Source organism: Bos mutus, chromosome 3, assembly GCF_027580195.1.
Source record: "Bos mutus isolate GX-2022 chromosome 3, NWIPB_WYAK_1.1, whole genome shotgun sequence".
Lineage (NCBI taxonomy): Eukaryota > Metazoa > Chordata > Mammalia > Artiodactyla > Bovidae > Bos > Bos mutus.
Genome location: NC_091619.1, coordinates 12,226,528 through 12,248,843, shown reverse-complemented (window position 1 = coordinate 12,248,843; position 22,316 = coordinate 12,226,528). Strand labels below are relative to the sequence as shown.

At 35.2% G+C, this 22,316-nt stretch overlaps 1 protein-coding gene across 9 annotated transcripts in view; it reads right to left on the bottom strand.

Annotated features, from left to right (window-relative positions):
* DCAF6 (DDB1 and CUL4 associated factor 6) overlaps positions 1-22,316 on the bottom strand; it is a 184,353-nt gene that overhangs the window by 60,716 nt on the left and 101,321 nt on the right. For 5 of the 9 annotated variants that reach the window (XM_070366876.1, XM_005896961.2, XM_070366880.1 and 2 more), the window contains 2 exons: positions 15,770-15,940; positions 8,155-8,214 (listed from right to left, as the gene is read on the bottom strand). The exons of 2 other annotated variants lie outside the window; for them this stretch is intronic. In XM_070366876.1, the coding sequence (XP_070222977.1) occupies positions 8,155-8,214; positions 15,770-15,940 (231 nt within the window). The remainder of the gene's footprint in view (positions 1-8,154; positions 8,215-15,769; positions 15,941-22,316) is intronic. 2 more of the 9 variants (XM_070366886.1, XM_005896963.2) reach the window with 1 other exon arrangement.

Here is a 22,316-nt window from a genome sequence, read left to right as displayed (position 1 = left end):
TAGATAACAAAATATGCTATCTTGGTAACTAGATTTGTATATCATCTAAATATTGTTTGGTCTTTCAGCTAGGATGTCCCTGGAGACCTATCCTATGTATAAATTTAAACAAAGTTATCAAAATGATGATAACTAAGTAGAATATCGCCACAATAATTAGTTCAGAACCACTATGCCCAACATTTTCTCTCTGCTAGGTCACTATTCTAACTGTACAATCTTCCACCACTAATCATGTATAGTAGCTGAGATAAGTTGTGGATCATGTAGAAATAATTTATTCTTTGCCTCAGGGATTTTCTATTATACAAAGAACTTGTCAATATTTTCCCTTTTGTTATGCCCAATGTTTAAAATAAAAATCAATTTACAAGGAAACAAAATATATGATGAAATCCTCTGAAATAATATTGATACATCAATAATTAAGCTCAACTATCTCCACAAATTTTGTACCCCCAACTTGCCTGACATACATAGAAAGGGCAAACATCTGAAGTATAATTTCTAGGCCAAGGTAAAATTTCCATTTGTAAATGTCAGGAACCTATAACTTTTCCGCATAACTCAAGACTACTGGATATCCAAGTCTTCCAATCATTTGTATAAGGAGGCATACTCTGACCCTGATTCAAAGTGGAGAAATTGTTTCTAGGAGTAGATTCTAAACAGGGAACTACTATCCACCACATAGATGACTGTGAGGCAAGGCTCTTCTTTTGAAACTCAATGTTCTCACTAGTGTAATCTTACTTTATATAGAAATGAACTATCTTATGAAAGCCAAAAACAAAGTATAACTTTAACACTAATATTTACTAGGAAATCTCTCCTATATAATCTTTTGGAAGTAATATTCTAGTCAAATTTTACTTCTGACAATCAAAATCTACCTGTGTATCAATAACGATCATTTTAATCCAATATACTTTTTTCATGACATAACACAAAAGTGATTTAAACTTAAAACATGGGGTTGGGATACATATAGAATCAGACTATGCCTGGTTCCATTTTCCCTCTGATATTTAAAATTTATGGACTGAAATACAGTTGTCATTTTATCTATGCGACATAGGTTTTCTTTCCCTGTACTCCAGAACTGTCAAGTCTTATATCCCTCTGTTCATAAAAGTCTTCTATTTCTATTTCACTTTCAGTTTTGAGGGAGAACAGATAGTAAGAAAATAACTAAAAATGCATATCCCATGTGGCACATAAACCCTACCAAAATTCTCATCCAGTGTTTTTCTTTTCATGACTCTTTCCTCAGCTATATTCTATTTAAAAAAAAATCAAATCTGTCTGTCCCTCTGATTGATCAGATTACTTAGCACGGTAAAATGCGACTTCCAGATGAAAATGAAAATGAACAGCTTAGAAGAACTCTCTCTAAAACCACTTTCCCCTCCAGCTACCATTCTCCTTGCTTATTGTTTTGAAGTACTTTTCTTATTTCTCATCTCCACTTTTTCTCCTAAATCTGCCCTCTATCAATCCAGTGAAACTGCTCTAATGAGACTGACCACCTCTGAACTTACTCATCTAGTGGGAGAATTTTTAGAACTCATCTACACTTGACCTCTCAGCAGCAAGCAGACAACTCTCTTGTATTTGAAAATTCTCTTCTCCTGGCCTCATGCTCTGTAATACTTCAAGCAGGTTTAAGACACACCCTCACCCTTCTCCCTCCAAACAGGTTTTCACTGCTAAACCATCTCCCAAATAGAAATTCTGGAGTTGTTACTTCAGTTTATACTCTGGACTCCTCTTCAATTATTTGCCTCATTCATCAAATCCTGTATACTCTACATTCTAAATATTTCTTGACTCTCTTCACATTTCTACCTTATCTCTATCATCAGGTTAAAATCCTTACTGGAGATAGAATTTTAAGGAGAACCTCCTAAGTGATTTAGTCTCTAGTCAATTCTTCAGGCCGTATGTCCTGTTTTTAATTCTTCACCAACTTCCTATTACTCTTAAAATCTAAAACCCTAAAAAGTTCAAAAGGTCCTTCTCAATACGGACTCTACCTATCTCTTGAAGCCACAGCACACCCCAGTCATACTGGAATTCTTCTAGTCATTCTAATGTGATTTTCTCAGAGCCTCTGCAAATGCTATTAATATCCATTATCCCCTTTACTCCTTCTCCTTGACCTAACTTACTCATATAATCATCTTTCAGATTGCAACTAAAATACCTCATCCTCAGGAATACCTTATTTGAGCCTGTGCCAGAAGAAACAAAGACTCACTCGTGTGTTCCCCACTAAACCTTGTTTCCTCTTTTAAAACTCTTATGACATGTGTATTTATTTTTACATCATCTGTCTTTACTGTTAGATGAGGCAAAGGGTAGTGGTTATGATCACAGACACTGCAATCAGACTGCTTGGATTTGAACCACATTCCTAACATAGACACACAATGTGTGACTTTAGACAAGTTTCTTAACCTCTCTTTACCTCAGTTTCCTTATCTGAAAATGGGGATAATAATGATACCTGCTGTATAAGACTGTGAAGAGGATTAAGTAAATAAACATATAAAAATTGCTCAAAGTAATGTTTGACATACACAAAAAATGCAATATAAGTGTCTATGTTATTATTATGGTTAATAACTCTATTATTATTACTACTATTATTAATTAACTCTATGTTCCGAGCACAGGGAGCATTAGCTTTATTATTCGTGCATCCTGGTACCAGGCCTAGTATTTGCCACAAGGTTAACAGGCATTTAATATGAGTTGAATTAATGAAACAGATACACAGATATGACTCTACTACTTATTTCACTTGTCTTTACATATCTCTTGGAGTCTTGGCTTCTTCATCAGTAAAATGAGGATCATATTACCTCATTAAACTGCAACAAATGGGATAATAGATACAAAATTCTTAACACAGTGCCACTTATATACTTAAAATTCAATGAGAGCTATTTTTATCATAGACAATTCTGAATTAGAAAACAATTTAACTAAAAATGTAGACATTGACTTGGGTAGCAACAGGTGGAACAAGTGAGTACAGGCAAATGAATTATCTCATCTCCTTTTCCCCAACTTCCAAAAAATGAAATATATCACTAATTGTTAGAACCTAAACTGAGTAGTTGGGGAAAAGGAGATGACCTATTTCATTCTAAGCAACTAAGTGATAACTAGTTCTAGAGAATACAAAAAAAGAAATCTAAATGAAATATGATTTCATTAACTTTTTTCTTCTAGAATTTAAATACAGTATACACAGATATTTTCCAGTGTGAATATTGAACTTAATTTCCCAACTAATACAGCAGACTTTAATCATTAGATATTTAACAAAAATTAGTTGTCAAAGTACATTTAATGTCATTTAAAATATCACTTGATGTAATATTGTCAAAATGACATTATTAAAATAAACTTTCAACTTGGTGACAGTATATAATCTTAAGGGAATAATACTTAACAAGACACATTCAGTTTTTCCATTCCCAATCTACCCTAGTAGAATTAGTAAAATCTGTTTCAGTGGTTTCTGACCATCCACAAGTCTCTTTCTGTAAGTAAACCTTTCATTAATGTCAAAAGAAGTCTGCTTATTAAAATAATGGATAATTAGTATTTATGTTTCTAATGTCCCAAATTACCATTTTTATTTCTTTAAATCTAGAATAGAAAATGAGTGTCTGACACATGCATAATTGCCTACAGGTATAAGTCTCAGATTTAATGGCATTATCAACTTCCACTTAATGATTATCACTGTAATGAATATAAAGCAACTTACTACAGTCATGGCCGTAATTTCAGGCAAAATTATTTCCTTATACCCTCTGAAAAGTTAAATGTTAAGATTATACATTTCTTTTGTTATTGTTGTTACTGTTACTAAAAGAGGGGGGAATTTCTGGCCTAAATATTTTTAACAGGAAAAAATTGCTAGTTTTATTAAAAGGCAAGAGCAGTACATGTCAGAAGAGGCTTTTTCCCCATATAGTAAGTATGAAAGAGATATAAATAAAAGGAAAATCAAAACTACTTATTAGAATATATTATTCAAACTAAATGCAGGACAAATGTAACTGTGCTTATTTAAATAGTTTCTAATTAGCACAGAAGGGTTGTCAATGTGTGTACACATAGCTGTAAGTTTTACAGCAAAGTATTTCACAACAGGAGAAAAACAACATATATGCTGTACACCTATTTCTTTAAAAAACATTTTAATAAAACAAAAACTACTTAGGCAACCAGGTAGCTGCATTTATGGTCTTAAGGTTTAAACTAAATACATTAGACTAAGCTTTTTTTAAAAATTCAAAATAAATACATGAAAACACTGATCAGAATCAATCAGTTCAATAATGTACATATAATTAGTGAAAGAAAATAAATCTTTGCAGTGACACATGTCAATTACTATTAAAATTTTTTTATTAGTAACATTTTTATCCTGGTAATCCTGAATCAAAATAAAGAAAATCTATGAACTCTATGGGAAATTAAATTAAGCAACATGTAAAAGCACCTGGACATCTGGAAGATGAACACTGTCAGGTAACTATAAAACTGAATTATCAATTAAAAAATGTATTAGTGTCTCTTTAAAAGAAAAAAGAAATTTTAAATATGCTTAAGATAATTATTATATATTCAGGAAAAAACTTATTTAATGTACTAATTTTTCCATTCTACAAGGTAAAATGGAGAACAGAGGTCTAGTCAAAGATTAAAATAGCTTATCTGAGGACATCAATTATTCCCTATACATACTGTTCTACAAAGATTCTTTACTTTGTAAACATACTCAGTTTTGAAATTATTACTTCCTCCCAGACATTACCTTTTCTCTGTCTTTTCATTTGTAATGAAAAGCTTACTGAAAGAGTCATCTACATGACAATGTCTCCACTTTAAGAAAAAAATCTTTCTCCTCCAACCACTACTATCTGGCTTCTGCCTCCACATAATAACTGCAGTGCCAAAGCACTGCCAAATTCAAGAAAATTTCTCAGTCCTTTTTATATCTGACAGCCTTACGTCACAATGCACTTACTGATGAGTTCCTCCCTGAACTTTACTTTTCCCGTGACTTTGGATACAGCATTCTTTCTGCCCTATTTCTCAGATCACTCTTTTTCTGTCTCCTCAGCCAGGTCCTTTTCTCTGCTTGCTCTTTGTAGTATAGACTTTCCTCTTTTCACTTAATCCTCTCTTCCTAAGACCATTTCATCCACTCTCACCATTTCAACTGTTATCTGTTAAGTTGACAATTCCTATTTTTATCTCCACCTCAGACTTCTCTGGTGACTTCCAGAAACTATGATATTTCTCCATCTGATGTTCAAAGGTAATTCAGACTAAACGTATCAAGAAAATCTCATGTATCTTTTTTCCCCTGTAACTGGCAGTTTCTCCTGAAATCCCTATCTTAGTTGACAGTATTACTATCTATTGCCCCATTGAGACACCTGGGTATCATTCTCTTGTTTTTAAAAACTAATCTTTCTCAAAGTCCCATCAATTCTAGCTCTTAAATATTTAAAAAAAAAAAAAAACCCTGTCCATTCTTCTCATTTCCAACTGCTATACTTTAAGATCGAATTACACATCCACTCATCATCTCTCACTTGACCTACTGCAATAGGTCATGTGACCTTTTACATGGTCTTGCTATTTTCAATTTTACTCCCTTCCAATCAACCATCTATAAAGCTGCCAAAATGATCCAATACATAAATCTGGTCATGTTTCTCCCAAGCTAGAATAATTTCTAGGGCATCTCACTGCTTAAACAATTGTTTTATTCATTCATTCAACAAAATATCTACTGTTTTGAAAACAGATATGGTGTTAGGCACTGAATATACTATAGTGAATGAAAACATTCAGAGAATACAGAGAAAGACAGGTATTAAACAATCCCTTAAATAAAGGTATGATTATAAATTTTGACAAATGTGATGAAGGATAGCAGGTCACAAAGAGATAAAGAGAGGAGAACTACTTCTGATTAGAATGTCATACTACTTTTGGAAAAGTAGTATCTAAGTGAGTTTTGATGAGTAGAAGTTGCTGAAGACAAAAACATTTTGGTAGAGACAATAGCATTCACAAGAAATTTAAGAGGGAAATGAGCTTAGAGTGTTGTTAGAAAAACTGAAAGAAGGCCAAATTGTCAAGAGCTGAGTGAGTGAGAGAAAGGGCCAGGAGTGCAGGGCTCTGCAAACCAAGGCATGGATTTAGATTGCCTTAAGGGAGAAGGAAATGGCAACCCACTCCAGTGTTCTTGCCTGGAGAATCCCAGGGACGGGAAAGCCTGGTGGGCTGCCGTCTATGGGGTCGCATAGAGTCAGACACGACTGGGGCGACTTGGCAGCAGACTTGGCAGGCAGCAAGGGCAAACAGTTTAAAAGTTTTAGGCAAGTGAATAACAATATGCTTAGATTTACATTTTTAAAAGTTTACTCCGCCTGGAGATAACAGATGCAGACTGATAGGATGTGAGAAGACCAGTTAAGAGGTTACTGTATTAGTCCAGGTGAGAAAGACAACAGTGGGGAGTTTCAGTTCACTTTTATAGTAGACATTATCTCTAGGTGATAAAACCCTGTAATGTAGAAGTCCCCCGTACATTAAAAGATGTACTGCTGAATAAAAAGGCATGTAAAACCTCAGGACTTAATTCATTTGGATATGCTGTCATTTGAACATTTCTGCTCAGAGAACTTCTTACCAAGTTACACTGATGATGGTCTATCATCATGCAGCTTCTGCCAAGCCTACTCAATATCTGACCTTTTATATAACATCTCCACTCATAACTGAAAGGCAAATATGCTTTACATGGCCCAAAAAATACTCCTGATTTCTGCCTCCAAACTAGCTTACCCTAGTAAATGGAATAGTTTACCCAGGCATTGGTGGCAAAAATCTGGGAGCTATCCTTTATTCTCATTTCCTTCTGTCATATGTCATAATATATATAAAGTAATTACAATATAAATATAATATTCAACATAATTCTATGGAAATTTTTCTGTAAGATTAAATAAAATATGAATTTGGCTACAAACTCTTCAATAGTATTTACATTCATATAGCCTTACCAAAAAAAATTTGATTAGAGAGCAGTTCTAAAACAGTAGTACAATATATTATATATAATATTATAATTGTGTTTTACACTTTAATCATTCTTTACTGTTAATACCTCTACAATTAATGTATAAAGATAAAACACGCATAATTTCTTAGTTCTCAAATTCACTTATGAATTCATTCATTCTCAAGAACAGAAAAGACCTATAGCAAATATTTGCCATCTCAGGTCTATAAAGAATAATTTAAGATCAGATGTACAGAAGGAGTTTTCTGATTTGTTTCAAAATTAGTTTTTGAATAATTCTCCAAGAAGACAGTTAAAATTAGATCTATTTCACACTAAATAGGTACTTCAGCAGTATTTCATTTCCTCAATGACAAATGAGTCACCCTACGTATGTAAACTTTTAGCCAACTAAAGCTTATGGCTTTAGGGCTAAGTTACTTTTACATTTTTGAAAAATATTTGTAAAATCTACTTCATCAACCTCTGCTCAAGGCTCCAAAGTGGACTGTATACCTCTCCTACTTCAGAAGGCAAGTGGAAGTGGAAGTTATTTTCCCTTCTGATTGGTGACTTTGGAGCTTATCTCTGCATTGATAATCGTATTTCTTAAAGTTAAAGCTACCTAGAGTTCAAGCATCAGACAAGTGAGACATAAAACCAAGTATTATGACAACAGCGTAGTAATACAGAACATTTTTATGCTCCAATAACTTTTCCAAAAGTAACCACTAGGTAATATGCTAACCTCACACCCAGTTATACAATTTTATGACAGCTAGAATTTGTAAAAAGGGATCTTTTTTATATACATATAATACTGTTATAGGAAGAGATTTCAAAGAAATTAGCTTACACAGAAAATAATTTGTATAGGCCAAGGAGGCCCTTTGGGCATAATACCACCTAAGATAATTTAGCCCACAAAATACTGACTATTAGACCATAGATCACAATGAAATGCTATGAAAAAGTGAGAGAGAGCTTGGTTTATGCATTGCAATAAAACTATGGATGGATGGGCATAGCGCATCTCCTGTTGCACGCACCCTGTTGCTCGTCAAGTGACATGGATCCAAGCTGTTTGTTAACCACAGAAGAAGGAGAATCTGAAACAAAAATGAGATTTTTAACTTAAAAGTAAGCAGCAGAAAACTGCACAGCAATGTCATGATCATCTCTAAGCTTAAGAAACAAATGTATAATGGTGGGGAATAGAAGTAAGTACTGTGGAGTATTTCCCAAGCAGTGAGTAAGCAAGGCCGTGTGCTTAAGATATGTTATTTCAGGCAAGCATTTAGCAACTTTGAGAATGAGTTGAGAAAATGTTCTTCTACTTTCATGCATATACTTTTTATCAAATTCATTTAGCACAGGCACAAAGTGCAAGGTAGATAAAACAGAAACAGAGTATCTCCCTCACCACAAGAAAGACTCCTTGTCTTTCTCAAACCCTCTTTCCAGCTCCTTAAGATGGCTTTATTTTGGACTGGAGGATTCAAAGCATGAAATGAGATGCTCACTACACTTAGCTAGATGTTATCTTGAGTTGAAAAAGGAACTCAAAGACATAAGACAAGGAAAATGGTTTATGAGAAATATTTAATGAAGTAATTACCATTACAGAAACATAGTAACTTTTAAAAACTCTATGGTATGTGGTGAATATTAAAACTGCACTGTGAAGCCTTTGGTTTCTTTAGGTGCCTGGTGAGAAAAGGAAAAGAAAGGCAATGAAAAGGCTTACACTTTGGGCATCATGCTTTCTACCTTGGCTTCGAACAGAATGTTTTATTTTTACCCTTTGGATACACTGAGTTTCTATGTAAAAGAATTTGTCTTATAAATAAATGGGTTCTACTGTTTGAAAAACACTCGTATAAAGTAAGGCAGCATGATGAAATGGAAAAAGCACCAGTCTAGAATTAGTCAGTGTTGATTCCAACTCTGGTTTTGACAATAACTTAGCTGTATGACAGAGGACAAGTCAATATTTTTAGGTCTAACACTCTCCTTTCTTCCTGGTCATTCTAGGATCTGGTAACTAAGAAAGGCATGAGGAAACAGAAGGAGGTGGCTACTATTACTGGCTGGGGTTCCAGTGTCCTAGTAGAGCTACAGGAAAGAGAAAATGTGGATAGCAAGCATACATAGCTCTCCACTAAACGTAAGAATAAGTCCTAGTTTCTAACAGCCTATGCTCCAGTTCTTAGCAAATGTTGTTCATAAAAACTCTGCACTTTTTTATAATGAAGCATTATTCTCCCAACAGTAAGTATTTTGATTTATGAGTGACCATAACTCAATAGCTAAGTTTTCTAATATATCCTTGATTCTTAGCAATTTTATACCACTTGACTGCTTGTACACTGAAAACTGAACCCCGCTACCAGGACTACTAGTATCAATTTCAAACTGTCTACCTTCTGAGGTAACCAGTTTGGTCATAAATTTTTATACTACTAGATTTTCATAAAGCATGATCATCATTTAAATAATAGTATGCTTATCACTGCTTCATTAGAATATTCAGCTCAACAAATCTGTTGCTGTTGTTTAGTCACTAAGTTGTGTCCAACTCTTTTGTGATCCCATAGACTGTAGTCCACCAGGCTCCTCTGCCCATGGGATTCTCCAGGCAAGAATAGTGGAGTGGGTTGCCATTTCCTTCTCCAGGGGATCTTTCTGACCCAGGAATCAAACCCACATCTCCTGCAATGGCAGGCATTCTTTACCTCTGAGCCACCAGGGAAGCGCCAACAAATCTGTACTAAACAAAGAAGAAAATGGAATGATGGTAATTTAATTGGTTCCCTAATCTAGTCATGCTTTACTTTCTTTTATAAGACTTCTCAAATATCAATTTCTGAGTTAGATACAATGAAGAGTAGATGAGTTGATCTTTGGAAAAAAACAAAATTATATTCTTTAAGAAAAACAAAAAAAGTGAGTCAGTGAAATAAATATTGGAAAATCTTCCTAGAAAGCCTGTTATGAAAAATTTTTTATCGTTATACATTCTATTATACTCTTCTTAAGAACCTGAGAACAACCTTCCATGCAATCTTTTTTCAAATATTTAATTTTTCACAAATCTTATGGAATGCACAAATCTTATGAAATAAAGTGCATCTTATGCAAGTTTTTAAATAAAACACATTGAGAAAGGATCTACAATGCTGTCATCTCAAAGAATTGTATATTTTCAAACTCTTGAAGTATTTAATTAATGAAGCTTAGGTTAAGGCAGAAAGATAATGTTAAACTAAAAGGTCTTCCTTCTGGGTTTTACAGTCTGTCCAGATGTTATATGTATCTGGGGAATAATCTTTCTTCACATGTTGAAGACCAATTTTTAAGAAGAAATCCTTCTTGATCATTGCTTCCATTCTATTTTTAATTTGGGGTACTATGCAACTGTTTTTGAAAGGATTATCTTCCTGTTACATAAACATTTGAAGTAACATGTTTCTGTATCACTAGATATTCATAAATATAATACCTATAACTTCTAACTTACAGAAATACTTCCAATATTAATATAATAATCATCAGAATATCTAATATTTTTAAAAAATAAGTATTAATTCAATGCTGATTGCTTCAGTGTTTGTATACTCTACTCACAGAGAGTTTGCATACTCTCTGTGAAATATCATCTAGAAAGCACTATCACAAAATAAATTTTGACTATATGGTCCCATGATAATTTATTACAAAATGTAGGACAGTTGGTCAGCTTATTGCCAGTCTCTTAAATTATTATTATTTTTAAAGTAGAGACAAACTTTAAGCAAAAGCTCCTTCAGTCTAAGCCAAGGTGTTTCATGCCTAATTACTATATATCTCCAAACTTTTCGTGTTCTAGTTTTGAGAAAATTCTTTAGCCCCTTGACATTCAAACTCTGTAGGAAAAAATAAAGAATTATAATTTAAATAACAAAGATTCTAGTCAGACTCCCTGGGTTCAAATCTGGCTTTTCTACTCAGTAATATTGTAATCATGGGCAAGTTATTTAACGTCTGTAGTCTCAGTTTCTCCATCTGTAGAATGGGGATAATTTTGATATCTACCACATACTGTTCTTGTGAGGATTTAATGAGATAACCTATGTAAACTACTTCAATAGCACATAGGAAAGGGTCAACTAATGTTATTACTTGCTTGTTTTTCTCAAACATAGTGCTGAATGAAAAATAATAATTAAAAGAAAAAGAAAAGAAAAATGATGATAGGAAGCTGTTCTGAAAAACATGGAGCACAGTCCCATGTTTAAAGTTCTAAGTTACCCATCACTGTGTTGCTTAGGACCCTATCATTTAAAGTCATTGAAAAGTACTTGCAGAACTAAGTCAACATCACATCTGATTTACTAAACGCTCATGTTATAAACACTAACATGGTGGGTCAAATGCATCCACTTGAGAAGTGCGACCTGTAACTGACATTATGGACACTGTGGGGAACTGGATGTTGTACAGAAGACTGTTTTCAGAGGACTGGGTAAATGCTGATTTTTTCCAATATGGCTCAGTTTTGAAAAGCCCTTTAAAATATTCACCAATGTTTCATACCCTTTACGGGGTATAAAAATTACTTTTTTCTTTTCCAATTGGCAAAACCGTGCCATAAAGTGAAAAAACAGTTCCTACCTGACACCCTCTCTAGGCTGGCTCCATGCTCCAGTGGGGCTCTGTGGTGGTTGGGCCAGTACCAGCAGACTCCACAGGGTGTTGTCACTCTGAGCAGGAGCCAGCAACCCATGACTTCAGGGGACCTGAAATGGAAAAAAAGAGTTGGGTTTAAAATCAGCCATATGCTGAATGCCTCTGCCACAGCTGTTTATGGCATTCATCTGAAAAACATACATACAGCTCATTCAAAACCCTGAATACTATCAACCTTTCATGGTCGCAATATGAGGATATCTTTAGGTATTAATAGTAAGTTAAAGTTACTATAATTAAGATAGTCCAATATTATGTGTACTTTTCTATTCAGGAGTATAAAAACTTTATACAGTGTTCTCTATCCCATCCTTGTGCCACACTAACTAAATAAGTCAATAATTGGGAAACTGAGGCATAAAGCAGCCAAATGACCTGCCCAAGGTCATTTTTCATAAGGCCAGGAATAAGAACTCAGCCAGTCTAACACCTAGACAAGTGATCTGATGAAAGGAAATTCATCTCTTTATGATTTAAAAAAAAAAATCACTGAAAGATTAGAAACGAGTTGTGATGTACTTCCTACAAGTCTAAAAAAAGTGCACTTTTTTAAAACTAAAAATGTGAATATTTTATAGAAATATATACTAATTTTGAAAAAGTATTAGAAATTAGCTATGAATAATTATCATTTACAGGTGTCAAAAACTGTTTTAGAGCAGTGGTTTTTGAATTGTGCTTCTGAGAGCAGAGGTGGCTTGGGGGTGGCAAGAGGGACAAGGAATTAAGCTGTCATTTCTCAACACTCTTCTTTATGTTCAATCTCAACAGTGTCATTTATGTATTTTATATTAGAACTTCCCCATGAAATTCTAATTTCACAGCTGAAAAAATGGGAGGGGGAGAATTGTTTAAAATGTATATTAACATCTATCTTATACAGCTCATTTTAAATACTGCTCGATGCCTTGGAGAACTGTTTAAAACATATGTTACAATCTATCTTATACAGCTCATTTTACTGTATGATGCCTTTGAATGGTGTTTTAGTCTTCAACTGCCAAGAAATATTGGCATCAGACATGTTCTCATTTGATCCCATTAAAATGTAGACTCTATAAAATGGCTTGAGGGTTTGATGCCATTTTCCTACAGAAATTAAGTATTAGGTAGCTTCATCTAACACTCAGCCTGTCACAAAATATTCTCATGAGTCCTATACTTTGAAAAGAGAATAAAATATTTACCAGACAATGTAGTCACTCAGAAATTCTGCATGTGTTAAAATTTCTTGGTTTCCAAAATTACATTAATGTCTCCTTTGAATATCTTATACCTAAAAGGCTTAAACAGGTGAGATGATGATAGAAATATAATTTACTGATAGTATCATCATTTGCTGACACTATGAGGATATCAAGACATAATGGGAAAATGTTTTATGAGAACTGAGCATTCTTCTTTTGTTAAAAAGTTAAAACATAGAATGCTAATTTTCTGCAAACTATATTCATGATTTTAGTAGTAATATCTAGTATGAGTGAATGGATCAATTAATGCCCATTATATACACACACAAAATTATATTCATACATTGTGAAATGTAGCAAAATGTTTTATGAATTGTTGTTCAAATACAACCAATCTTCCTGCTGAATTTCATAAATTTAATTTCTACTCTGTATTTCTATAATTTGGATGTTCCAAAATGAAGAATTTTACATTAAGTCAACTCATCTTTCCTCCTTTTCAAGATTTACTAAATGGACAAGATATTCTTTGTAACAAACTAACAATACATTATTAGCTCTTCTTAAAGTTTTTAGTTACCAGTGTTCCTGACATGTGAAGAAAGAGTAAGATAAAAGCAACGCTAGCAAATGAACCTAGGGCATGTTACAGGTTAGGTTACTAGTGGTCTTATATGAATGGCATGTCAAAAAGCATATGGCATAGATGTACACAATCCATCTCACACTGTAAGGGAAGACAGCAAGCATACACTGAATAGCAGCACCAAGGGCTTCTAATGTTGGTCCATGTGGCAGCCTCAGGGACCCAAGCAAGTTGTTCAATAACAAAAAATAAGATTAATGTGTTTCTCAGCTTCAAAACTGGCAAGGTGTCTAACTCAACACTGGTTTTTTAAAAATTACCACAATATGTACCGGTTATCAAACTAGTTATTATTTAATAAGAATGATGCCAAGAGTGGGGAAAACAGCATCTTATTTCACAAAAAACATATAACCACCCTAAAGCTTTTTGATTCTAAAAAGAACTGGCTTCAATTCAAATTGATGAACTAGATATAAAGACTCAATGTCAATATTTTCCTAATGTCCACAGTGTACATTTCTCTACCAATAATGAGACAGTTTTGTTTTATACTCAACTTCACTCTAATACTTGGTTTGTTATCTGCTAAATTTCACTATTCTAAAAATATTTATATATGTAGAGACATTTTCTCTTCCTTATTGCTTTATATGTTGTATATTTTTACTTTTAAAACCCCTGTGCTAAGCATGTGTGTGTGCTCAGTCATGTCCCTCCCACTCTGTAACCCCATGGACTGCAGCCCACCAGGCTCCTCTGTTCATGAGATTTCCCAGGCAAGAATACTGGAGTGGGCTGCCATTTCCCTCTCCAGGGGATTTTCCTGACCCAGGGATCAAACCCATGTCTCTGGCATTGGCAGCTGTGTTCTTTACCACTGAGCCAACAGGGAAGCCCTGTGCCATACAGCACAAAATCACAGCAAAATGTCTTAATACTAAATGTTACAACTATAATCTATTCAAACTTTCTTATTAATGCATGGGAAAAAATTGCTCTATGGTTAAAAAAAAATGAGAAAGAGAAAAATATCTTTGCTTCACTGATATTCTATTTATATAACAGCAAGTTAAAAATCAGGTCCAAAATTTGTTCCAAACATCACATCTATATTGCAGTTATTTAAATCTATTTTATTTCACCATGGTATTGTATAATACGCTTTTGTTACCACAGCACTTAGTGGAAACAGATACTTATTTATAAAGAAGAGGTATCCAGTTCTAACAATATACAGATTAATTCCAAGTAATTTAGTCAGAGTTCTCAAAGTAATTAACTCCCAACTCATCACTCCTTAGAGTGGCAAAATAAAGTATGTCAAAGTAGTAAATTTCATTAGTATGACAGCACCTACTATAGTAACTATAGTATAGGATGTGTATTTATTATCTTTCTTGAAAGAATTAAGTTGACAAATTATTTTATGCTGTGTCTTTCACTAATTCTTTCAAGCGATGTTTACTGAGCATCATAAGCTTTTTGGCTGTTAAAAAAAAGTGAGCCACTAAAATACTCAATGAAAAAGAGAGTGGCACAGATTATTACTATCTTATCAGAGTTTTATATATTAAGAACAGGAACATAAAACCAGAGTATTTTTCCTGTCCCACATATGAGAAAGTTGATTATGCGTAGGAGGACTATGAAAGCAAATGTTGAAAATTTTCAAATGATTACAGAAGCAGAGTATTGGCCAAAATCTAGCATTACTATGTTTATGTGGTAACAGAAGTACTGGTTAATTCTCAAAGCAAAAAAAAAAAAGAGGAGGAGCTAGGAGCCATAAGCACAGATACCATTTTAACATACAGGAAATATCAATAGAAATATCAATGCAGGCTCCAAATTCACTAGATTATTAGATGGGGTAGCTCATTAACTGTAGAAGTAATAAATATTTGCCCTTCTCTAAAATCACAAATAAAATAAGAGATTATTTTATATTTGCCTTGCTAGCAAGTGCTGTTGGCAATCTGTCCTTCTAGACACATGATGATAAATTTCACCATACACTAGAAATGAAGGGAAAAGCTTCAGGCACATCAGCTTTCTTTGGAAGGGGAAAAGAGAAGCATCTTATACACAGCAGCAGGGTTAAAAACAAACAAACAAAAAAACTCTACCAGCTGCTTAAGGACACTTGATATTAATAACCTGAAGTCTGAGGGTCCTGTGAAGAGCCCTCATGAGAAGACTGATCAGAAGTGGAAGGCTGTTGCTGGGTACGCGCAGCTAGCTCCTGCTGCCTCTGCTGCTCAGCCCTCTTAAGCCTCAGTTGTTGCAGGCGCTTACGGAGCAAAGCTATCTCAGGCCCCCTTAGAAATTCTGATACAGATAGGAAAAGAAAGATGAAAAGATAGTAATAAAACAGAAAATAGTAAGAATACAATTATACTTTAAAGAGAGAAGGGTATAAATAAAACACATCTCACAGAGGAATACTAAAAGCAAACTACTCATAAAAAATTACTGATCATTAAATTATGATAAACTACAGACACTTATATACCCAAATGTTTCTGTTTAACTACAATGAATAAGACAGAGTTCTCTAAGAATATTTATGTAATTATACAGAGTGTAAGTAAAATCTTTCATAACAAAACATTTAAAAGTGAACATTCCTTTCCTAATTGCATCTCCTTTTACAACAATTAGAAAATATCAGTTATCTCATTTAACCTATATACAAAAACTACAAATTTCAATCACATAATAATTAAGATTATGAAAAAGTTAATACATTTGGAAACAATCCTTGAAATTTATTAGTAGAGAGACCTTTAAAAAGTAAAAGCTACATATTTTTCAGCTAAAATGTTTCTTTTTATGTGAGAATTATCATTTGCTTTTTCTTTTAAGATGAATAATATTTACATAATCTTTAACATTTTCTTATACTTCATCTGAAGCAGGGCCATAGATAAAAAATAGTATAACACGAAATTGTGCAGAGAATGCTGAGTACCTAACTATAAGGCATTGTTTTAGGTTCTTGGGATAAGTAAAAATTGAAAAAAAAAAAACAGTCCCTACTGGTGTGTTCTGAGAAAAAAACATACAACAGTGTATTTGTATGTGTTTCTATGTGTCAAGTGGGGATAAGTGCCATGAAGTAAACCGGGCAGGGTAAGACAGGAGTGATGAAGACAGAGGGGAACTGGCTGCTGTTTTATATACGGTCATGGAAGGATTCTTCTCCTAAGATGACTTTTGAATAAAGACCTCAAGGATGTAAGGGAGTGACCCACACGGGTATCTGGAAGAAAACTGTTCCAGGCAAAGAAAAAAGTACAAATGCTCAGAAGGGGAAGTGTATCTGGATGTGGAATATATATATGTTACAGGTAATGGCAGAAAAACTTGCTGATAGCTTGGATGTAGAGTGATCCCAATGTTTTCAGTGTAGATAACAGGAAAAATGAAGTTGCCATTTATTGTGACAGGAAGAGCAGAGGAGGAGGAAGTAGTACTTAAGAAAACAATTAGTATCCAAATGGAGAAACCGAGTAGGGACTCACTATAATATATACTGTATAAATTATATATATACAGTGTGTATATATATATATATACACACACACAGTATAATATATATACTGGTTAGAATTCACCAGTAAATCTGGATGTCAATGACAATGTTGGAGAAGGAAATGGCAACCCACTCCAGTGTTCTTGCCTGGAGAATCCCAAGGACAGAGGAGCCTGGTGGGCTGCCATCTATGGGGTCGTACAGAGTCAGACACAACTAAAGCGACTTAGCAGCAGCAGCAAAAATGACGATGTTACTTTCAGTCACTGAAAGAGTAAGTAAAAATAAAGAAGTCTAAGAACTAAACTGAAGGGAAGAATACTAAGAATAAGGAGAATGCAAAAAGGAGATTGGAGGAGTGAGTGAACCAATTTCTATAAGCTCAGGGATCAAAGTATTTCAAGACGGATAAAGTTAGCAGCTGTGTCTCCTGATTCAATGAAAAAGACACTAACCAAGAACTAACCACAAAGAAAATGGCTTGACAAGAGCCATTTCAGTGAAGTCACAGAGGCCAAAACCTGACTGGAACAGGTTCAAGACAAAAGGGAAGTAAAGAAGGAGAGGGACAAAGCATATGTACTTTTCCCAGAAGTTTTGCTGTGAATGGGGAAAAGAGAAACTGGCTGACTGTTGGTGGGAGAATAGAATCAAGGGAGGTTTGTTTTAGTTTGAGACAGACTACATATGTTTGTATACTGACGGATATATACTTAATTGGAAAGAGGCGAGAAGATAAGAAGAAGTGGGCCAATGCAGGAATGATGTCCTTGAGTAGACCAAAAGAGATGAGCTGCAGTAGATAAGAGGAGGAATTGGCTTTAGACATTTACATAAAAATTTCATCCACTCTAATAAAGTGGATGTACTACCAAGTGTATGGGTAGAAATTAGTTGTAGATTTGATGTATGGAGTACATGGAATTTCTCTCAGTGACACAGCAAATTATATAAATTACCAAATAACTTTCAGTTAGTCAGTTCTGTTCAGTCACTCAGTCGGGTTCAACTCTTTGTGACCCCATGGACTGCAGCACGTCAGGCTTCCTTCTCTATCACCAACTCCCAGAACTTGTTCAAACTCATGTCCATTGAGTCAGTGATGCCATCCAACTATCTCATCCTCTGTCATCCCCTTCTCCTCCTGCCTTCAATCTTTCCCAGCATCAAGGTCTTTTCAAATGAGTCAGTTTTTCGCATCAGGTGGCCAAAGTATTGGAGCTTCAGCTTCAAAATCAGTCCTACCAATGAACACCCAGGACTGGTCTCCTTTAGGATGGACTGGTTGAATCTCCTTGAAGTCCAAGGTACTCTCAAGAGTCTTCTTCAACATCACAGTTCAAAAGCATCACTTCTTTGGCACTCAGCTTTCTTTATGGTCCAATTCTCACATCCATACATGACTACCGGAAAAACCACAGCTTTGACCAGACAGACCTTTGTCGGCAAAGTAATGTCTCTGCTTTTTAATGTGCTGTCTCGGTTGGTCATAGCTTTTCTTCCAAGGAGCAAAGGTCTTTTAATTTCATGGCTGCAGTCACCATCTGCAGTGATTTTGGAGCCCAAGAAAATAAAGTCTGTCACTGTTTCCATTGTTTCCCCATCTATTTGCCATGAAGTGATGGGACTGGATCTTAGTTTTTTGAATGTTGAATTTTAAGTCAGATTTTTCACTCTTCAGCTTCTTTTATATAGATTATAAGACTGCAAATTTGGTTTATTGTTTCAGAATCAATCATGCCAGAAATACTAACCTTTGTTACCGTATCCTCTATTTATAAAGGATTTTATTCAACTGGCAGTTAAGATTTCACAACTCAAGTATCATCAGTCTTTTACTGCCAGTTCCTCCTAGAAAGTTCTCCATATCAAGTAGGATAGTATTCACTAACAAATAAATTGTAATGCTCAATATTATTCTATCTTCTTTTTAAGTATATACATATTCTATAGTTATTGTCAGCATAGTAGTAACACTTTTAGCAATATAAAATAAAGCATTATTATGCAGCCAGGAAGTTTGTCATTTTATACTTCACAAGAAATTACTATAAAGAGAGAGATAACGGAGACATCAAATTATGCTTAAAAAAAAAAAATCACAAAATATTTATCCAACTTCATGGTTGTTTCAAACCATCTCTCTTGCACTGACAAATGTTTTATGGGGATATGAGTCTCCATCCTTGACCCACAAGACAGATGATGTAGCAAATCTATTGTAGCAGGCTCTAAGTATAAGCAGCGATGTTCTATAACTTGGAAAATTAAGATTTAGTTACGATAATGTCATGAACATTAATTCAATGCTCCCAGTGCCTTTTAAAGAAGGATTTGTTTGCTTACTTACAAGGCTGGTTGTATGTTTAAAAGTTTAAAAAAAAAAAATGAGGTTAGGGAAAGAAGTCATCACAGAGCTAAATAGGAAAGGCAAATTTTGAATTAAAATTCCAAGCAGAAATGCCAGTCTGAGCAAATAGTACTGTTAGCAGTTTGAAATATTAAAGGCATGAAAGATACATATATATTACATTCTTTTAAAAATGTGTAAACAAACATATACCATCTGTGATATGAATAAATGCTTGGAGACTTAGTATTTGCTAACATTAGCCAAAATCAAAAGTGAATACAGCAAGTATCTTTGGGCTTAATTTTAAAAATAATAACAACAACAACAAAAATTGCTCAACAATGAGCCAGGAACTGCTAATGGGAAATTTGTACTTCCATCTCCTGATAGTAACTACTAACTCTACTCTTCTTGTTTTTAAAGAATCTAGGCAAGTCTCCATAATGACAATTCCTACTGATATAAAACAACAATAAACTATACATAAGCTCAGCCGATAAAGAATCCACCTGCAATGTGGGAGGACCTGGATTTGATTCGTGGGTTGGGAAGATCCCCTGGAGGAGGTCATGGCAACCCACTCCAGTATTCTTGCCTGGAGAATCCCATGGACAGAGGAGCCTGGCGGGCTACAAACATGCCATGGGGTCGCAAAGAGTCAGAGACGACTGAGCAACTAAACAGAGCACAGCACAGCCCCGACGAAAGTCCATCTGGTTGTAACCTCCAGTCCTGCCTCTCTTCCAATATATAGGTTCTTTTGTCCTGGATGCTGGATTATTTTTACATGTAGTTTGGTGGTACTTTATCTGCTTGCTATCACTCCCAACTTGCTCCTTTGTCCAAGTGATCCTTGGGTATTTTTCCTCCTAGAACAGAGGCAGGAAATAGATGGGTTCCAGGCTAGGTATTTACAACTGGCCTCATGTTTACATTTCTTGGGGCTAAAAAGATGGGCTTCAGGCTGGACACTTAAAACTAGACTCCTATTTGCATTTCCTGAGACAGGAGGTAGGTTAGATATTTACAACCAGCCTCCTTTAGAAACAGACATAACAACAGAAATTGGGTAAATAGCCTGACTTTGTCTCCTTGAGGACACTTTAGACAGTAGCCATGGCAGAAACAGAGAAGGGCTAAACCCTGGTGAGGAAAAGATCAAGAGATCGAGTATTATCTATCCTTGGGGCAAGAGAAACATTGAGCATGTTCAAAAAGGCTCCTCAGGGGTCAAAAGGAGGGGGTACCAACCCATAAAGTGTGATGCCACAGGACACCCGCTGGCCTCTGAGCTGGAAATCATTTTGGAAAAAATTGTGCACGTGTGTTGGAGAGGGTCCTAAAGAAGGTCAGATGTGGAAAAAGAAACCAGGTAATTGGCCAAAGATACAGACCTGGAAGAACTGCTCTACATAAATGATTTAACTTCCTCTTTAGGAAGTTAAATGTGCTCCTCCACATTAGGGAGGATCTCTCAGGGTGTGCATCTCTGCCTTACTTCAATTTTAACTAAACCATTTCTCTGCCTGCTCTCTCACTTGTTGTGCTGTGTCTCTAATAATAAACTTTGTACCTGTTTTAACAGTTTTGCCTCCATGAGAAAGGCATTTTTCAATGGGGGCAAGAGCCAGGGAAAACTTGCTTCTAGCCAGGAGCCCTTGCTGGTCTGATGGTTAGGATTTCGGGTTTTCATCCAGGCTTTTTGTTGTTGTTGTTTAATCATTAAGTTGTATCCAACTCTTTTGTGTGTAGCCCGCCAGGCTCCTCCATCCATGGGATTTCCCAGGCAAGAATACTGGAGTGGGTTGCCATGACCTCCTCCAGGGGATCTTCCTGACCCAGGAATCAAGCCCGCGTCTCCTGCATTGCAGCTGGATTATTTACCACTGAGTCACCAGGGAGGCCAGGCTACACACATCCAATTCCTGGGCGGGGAACTAAGATCTCACTTCATGTCACCATTCACTGCTATCTCGGAAATCAGAATTGGTCCTTCCTTTACTGATTTACAAGTTCCTCTGATCTCTTCTTTAGTTTCCCCAAAGTGTTCATTAACCTACTATTTCCAGTTTTTTCTACTCTCTAAATTGCATATATCTCATCTGACTAGACCCTGACCCTTTAAAGGAAACTGTACACTGGATTATCTGAGCTTTGAAAAGTTTGCTTTGCTATGCTATACTACACAGTTTTTACTTCCCCAGGAATTTTTCAACATAAAGATTCTGAATAGATCTAAATAAATGTCAAAACCTGAGCCAAGACAGAAATCTGTAAATAAGCAGGAATCCACACATAAGTCATTATGTACTATCATAAAAAAATTCAATTCTCATGGTCTGCTGCTGCTGCTGCTAAGTCGCGTCAGTCATGTCCGACTCTGTGCGACCCCACAGATGGCAGCCACCAGGCTCCCCCATCCCTGGAATTCTCCAGGCAAGAACACTGGAGTGGGCTGCCATTTCCTTCTCCAATGCATGAAAGTGAAAAGTGAAAGTGAAGTCGCTCAGTCATGTCCGACTCTTAGCAGGGGTCCATTAATTAGAAACACATGGATCCTCTAGGTGACACACTTCTCAAGGTGAGCCCCCCACAAACTAAATTTTTTATGTACTGATATTCCTTACCCAATCCAAAGAAACCACCTTCTCTTTCTTAAATTAAAATAAGACCAAAGGAGGTAATTAAAGTATAACACACTGTCTCATTTAACACTCACTCATTACAAGAAGCTCCTTATCATGGGAAAAAATTACAAACAACACACAAAGGCTTAGTTTGAGAAACAACTAAAACTGATGTCTGACAGGCATTAT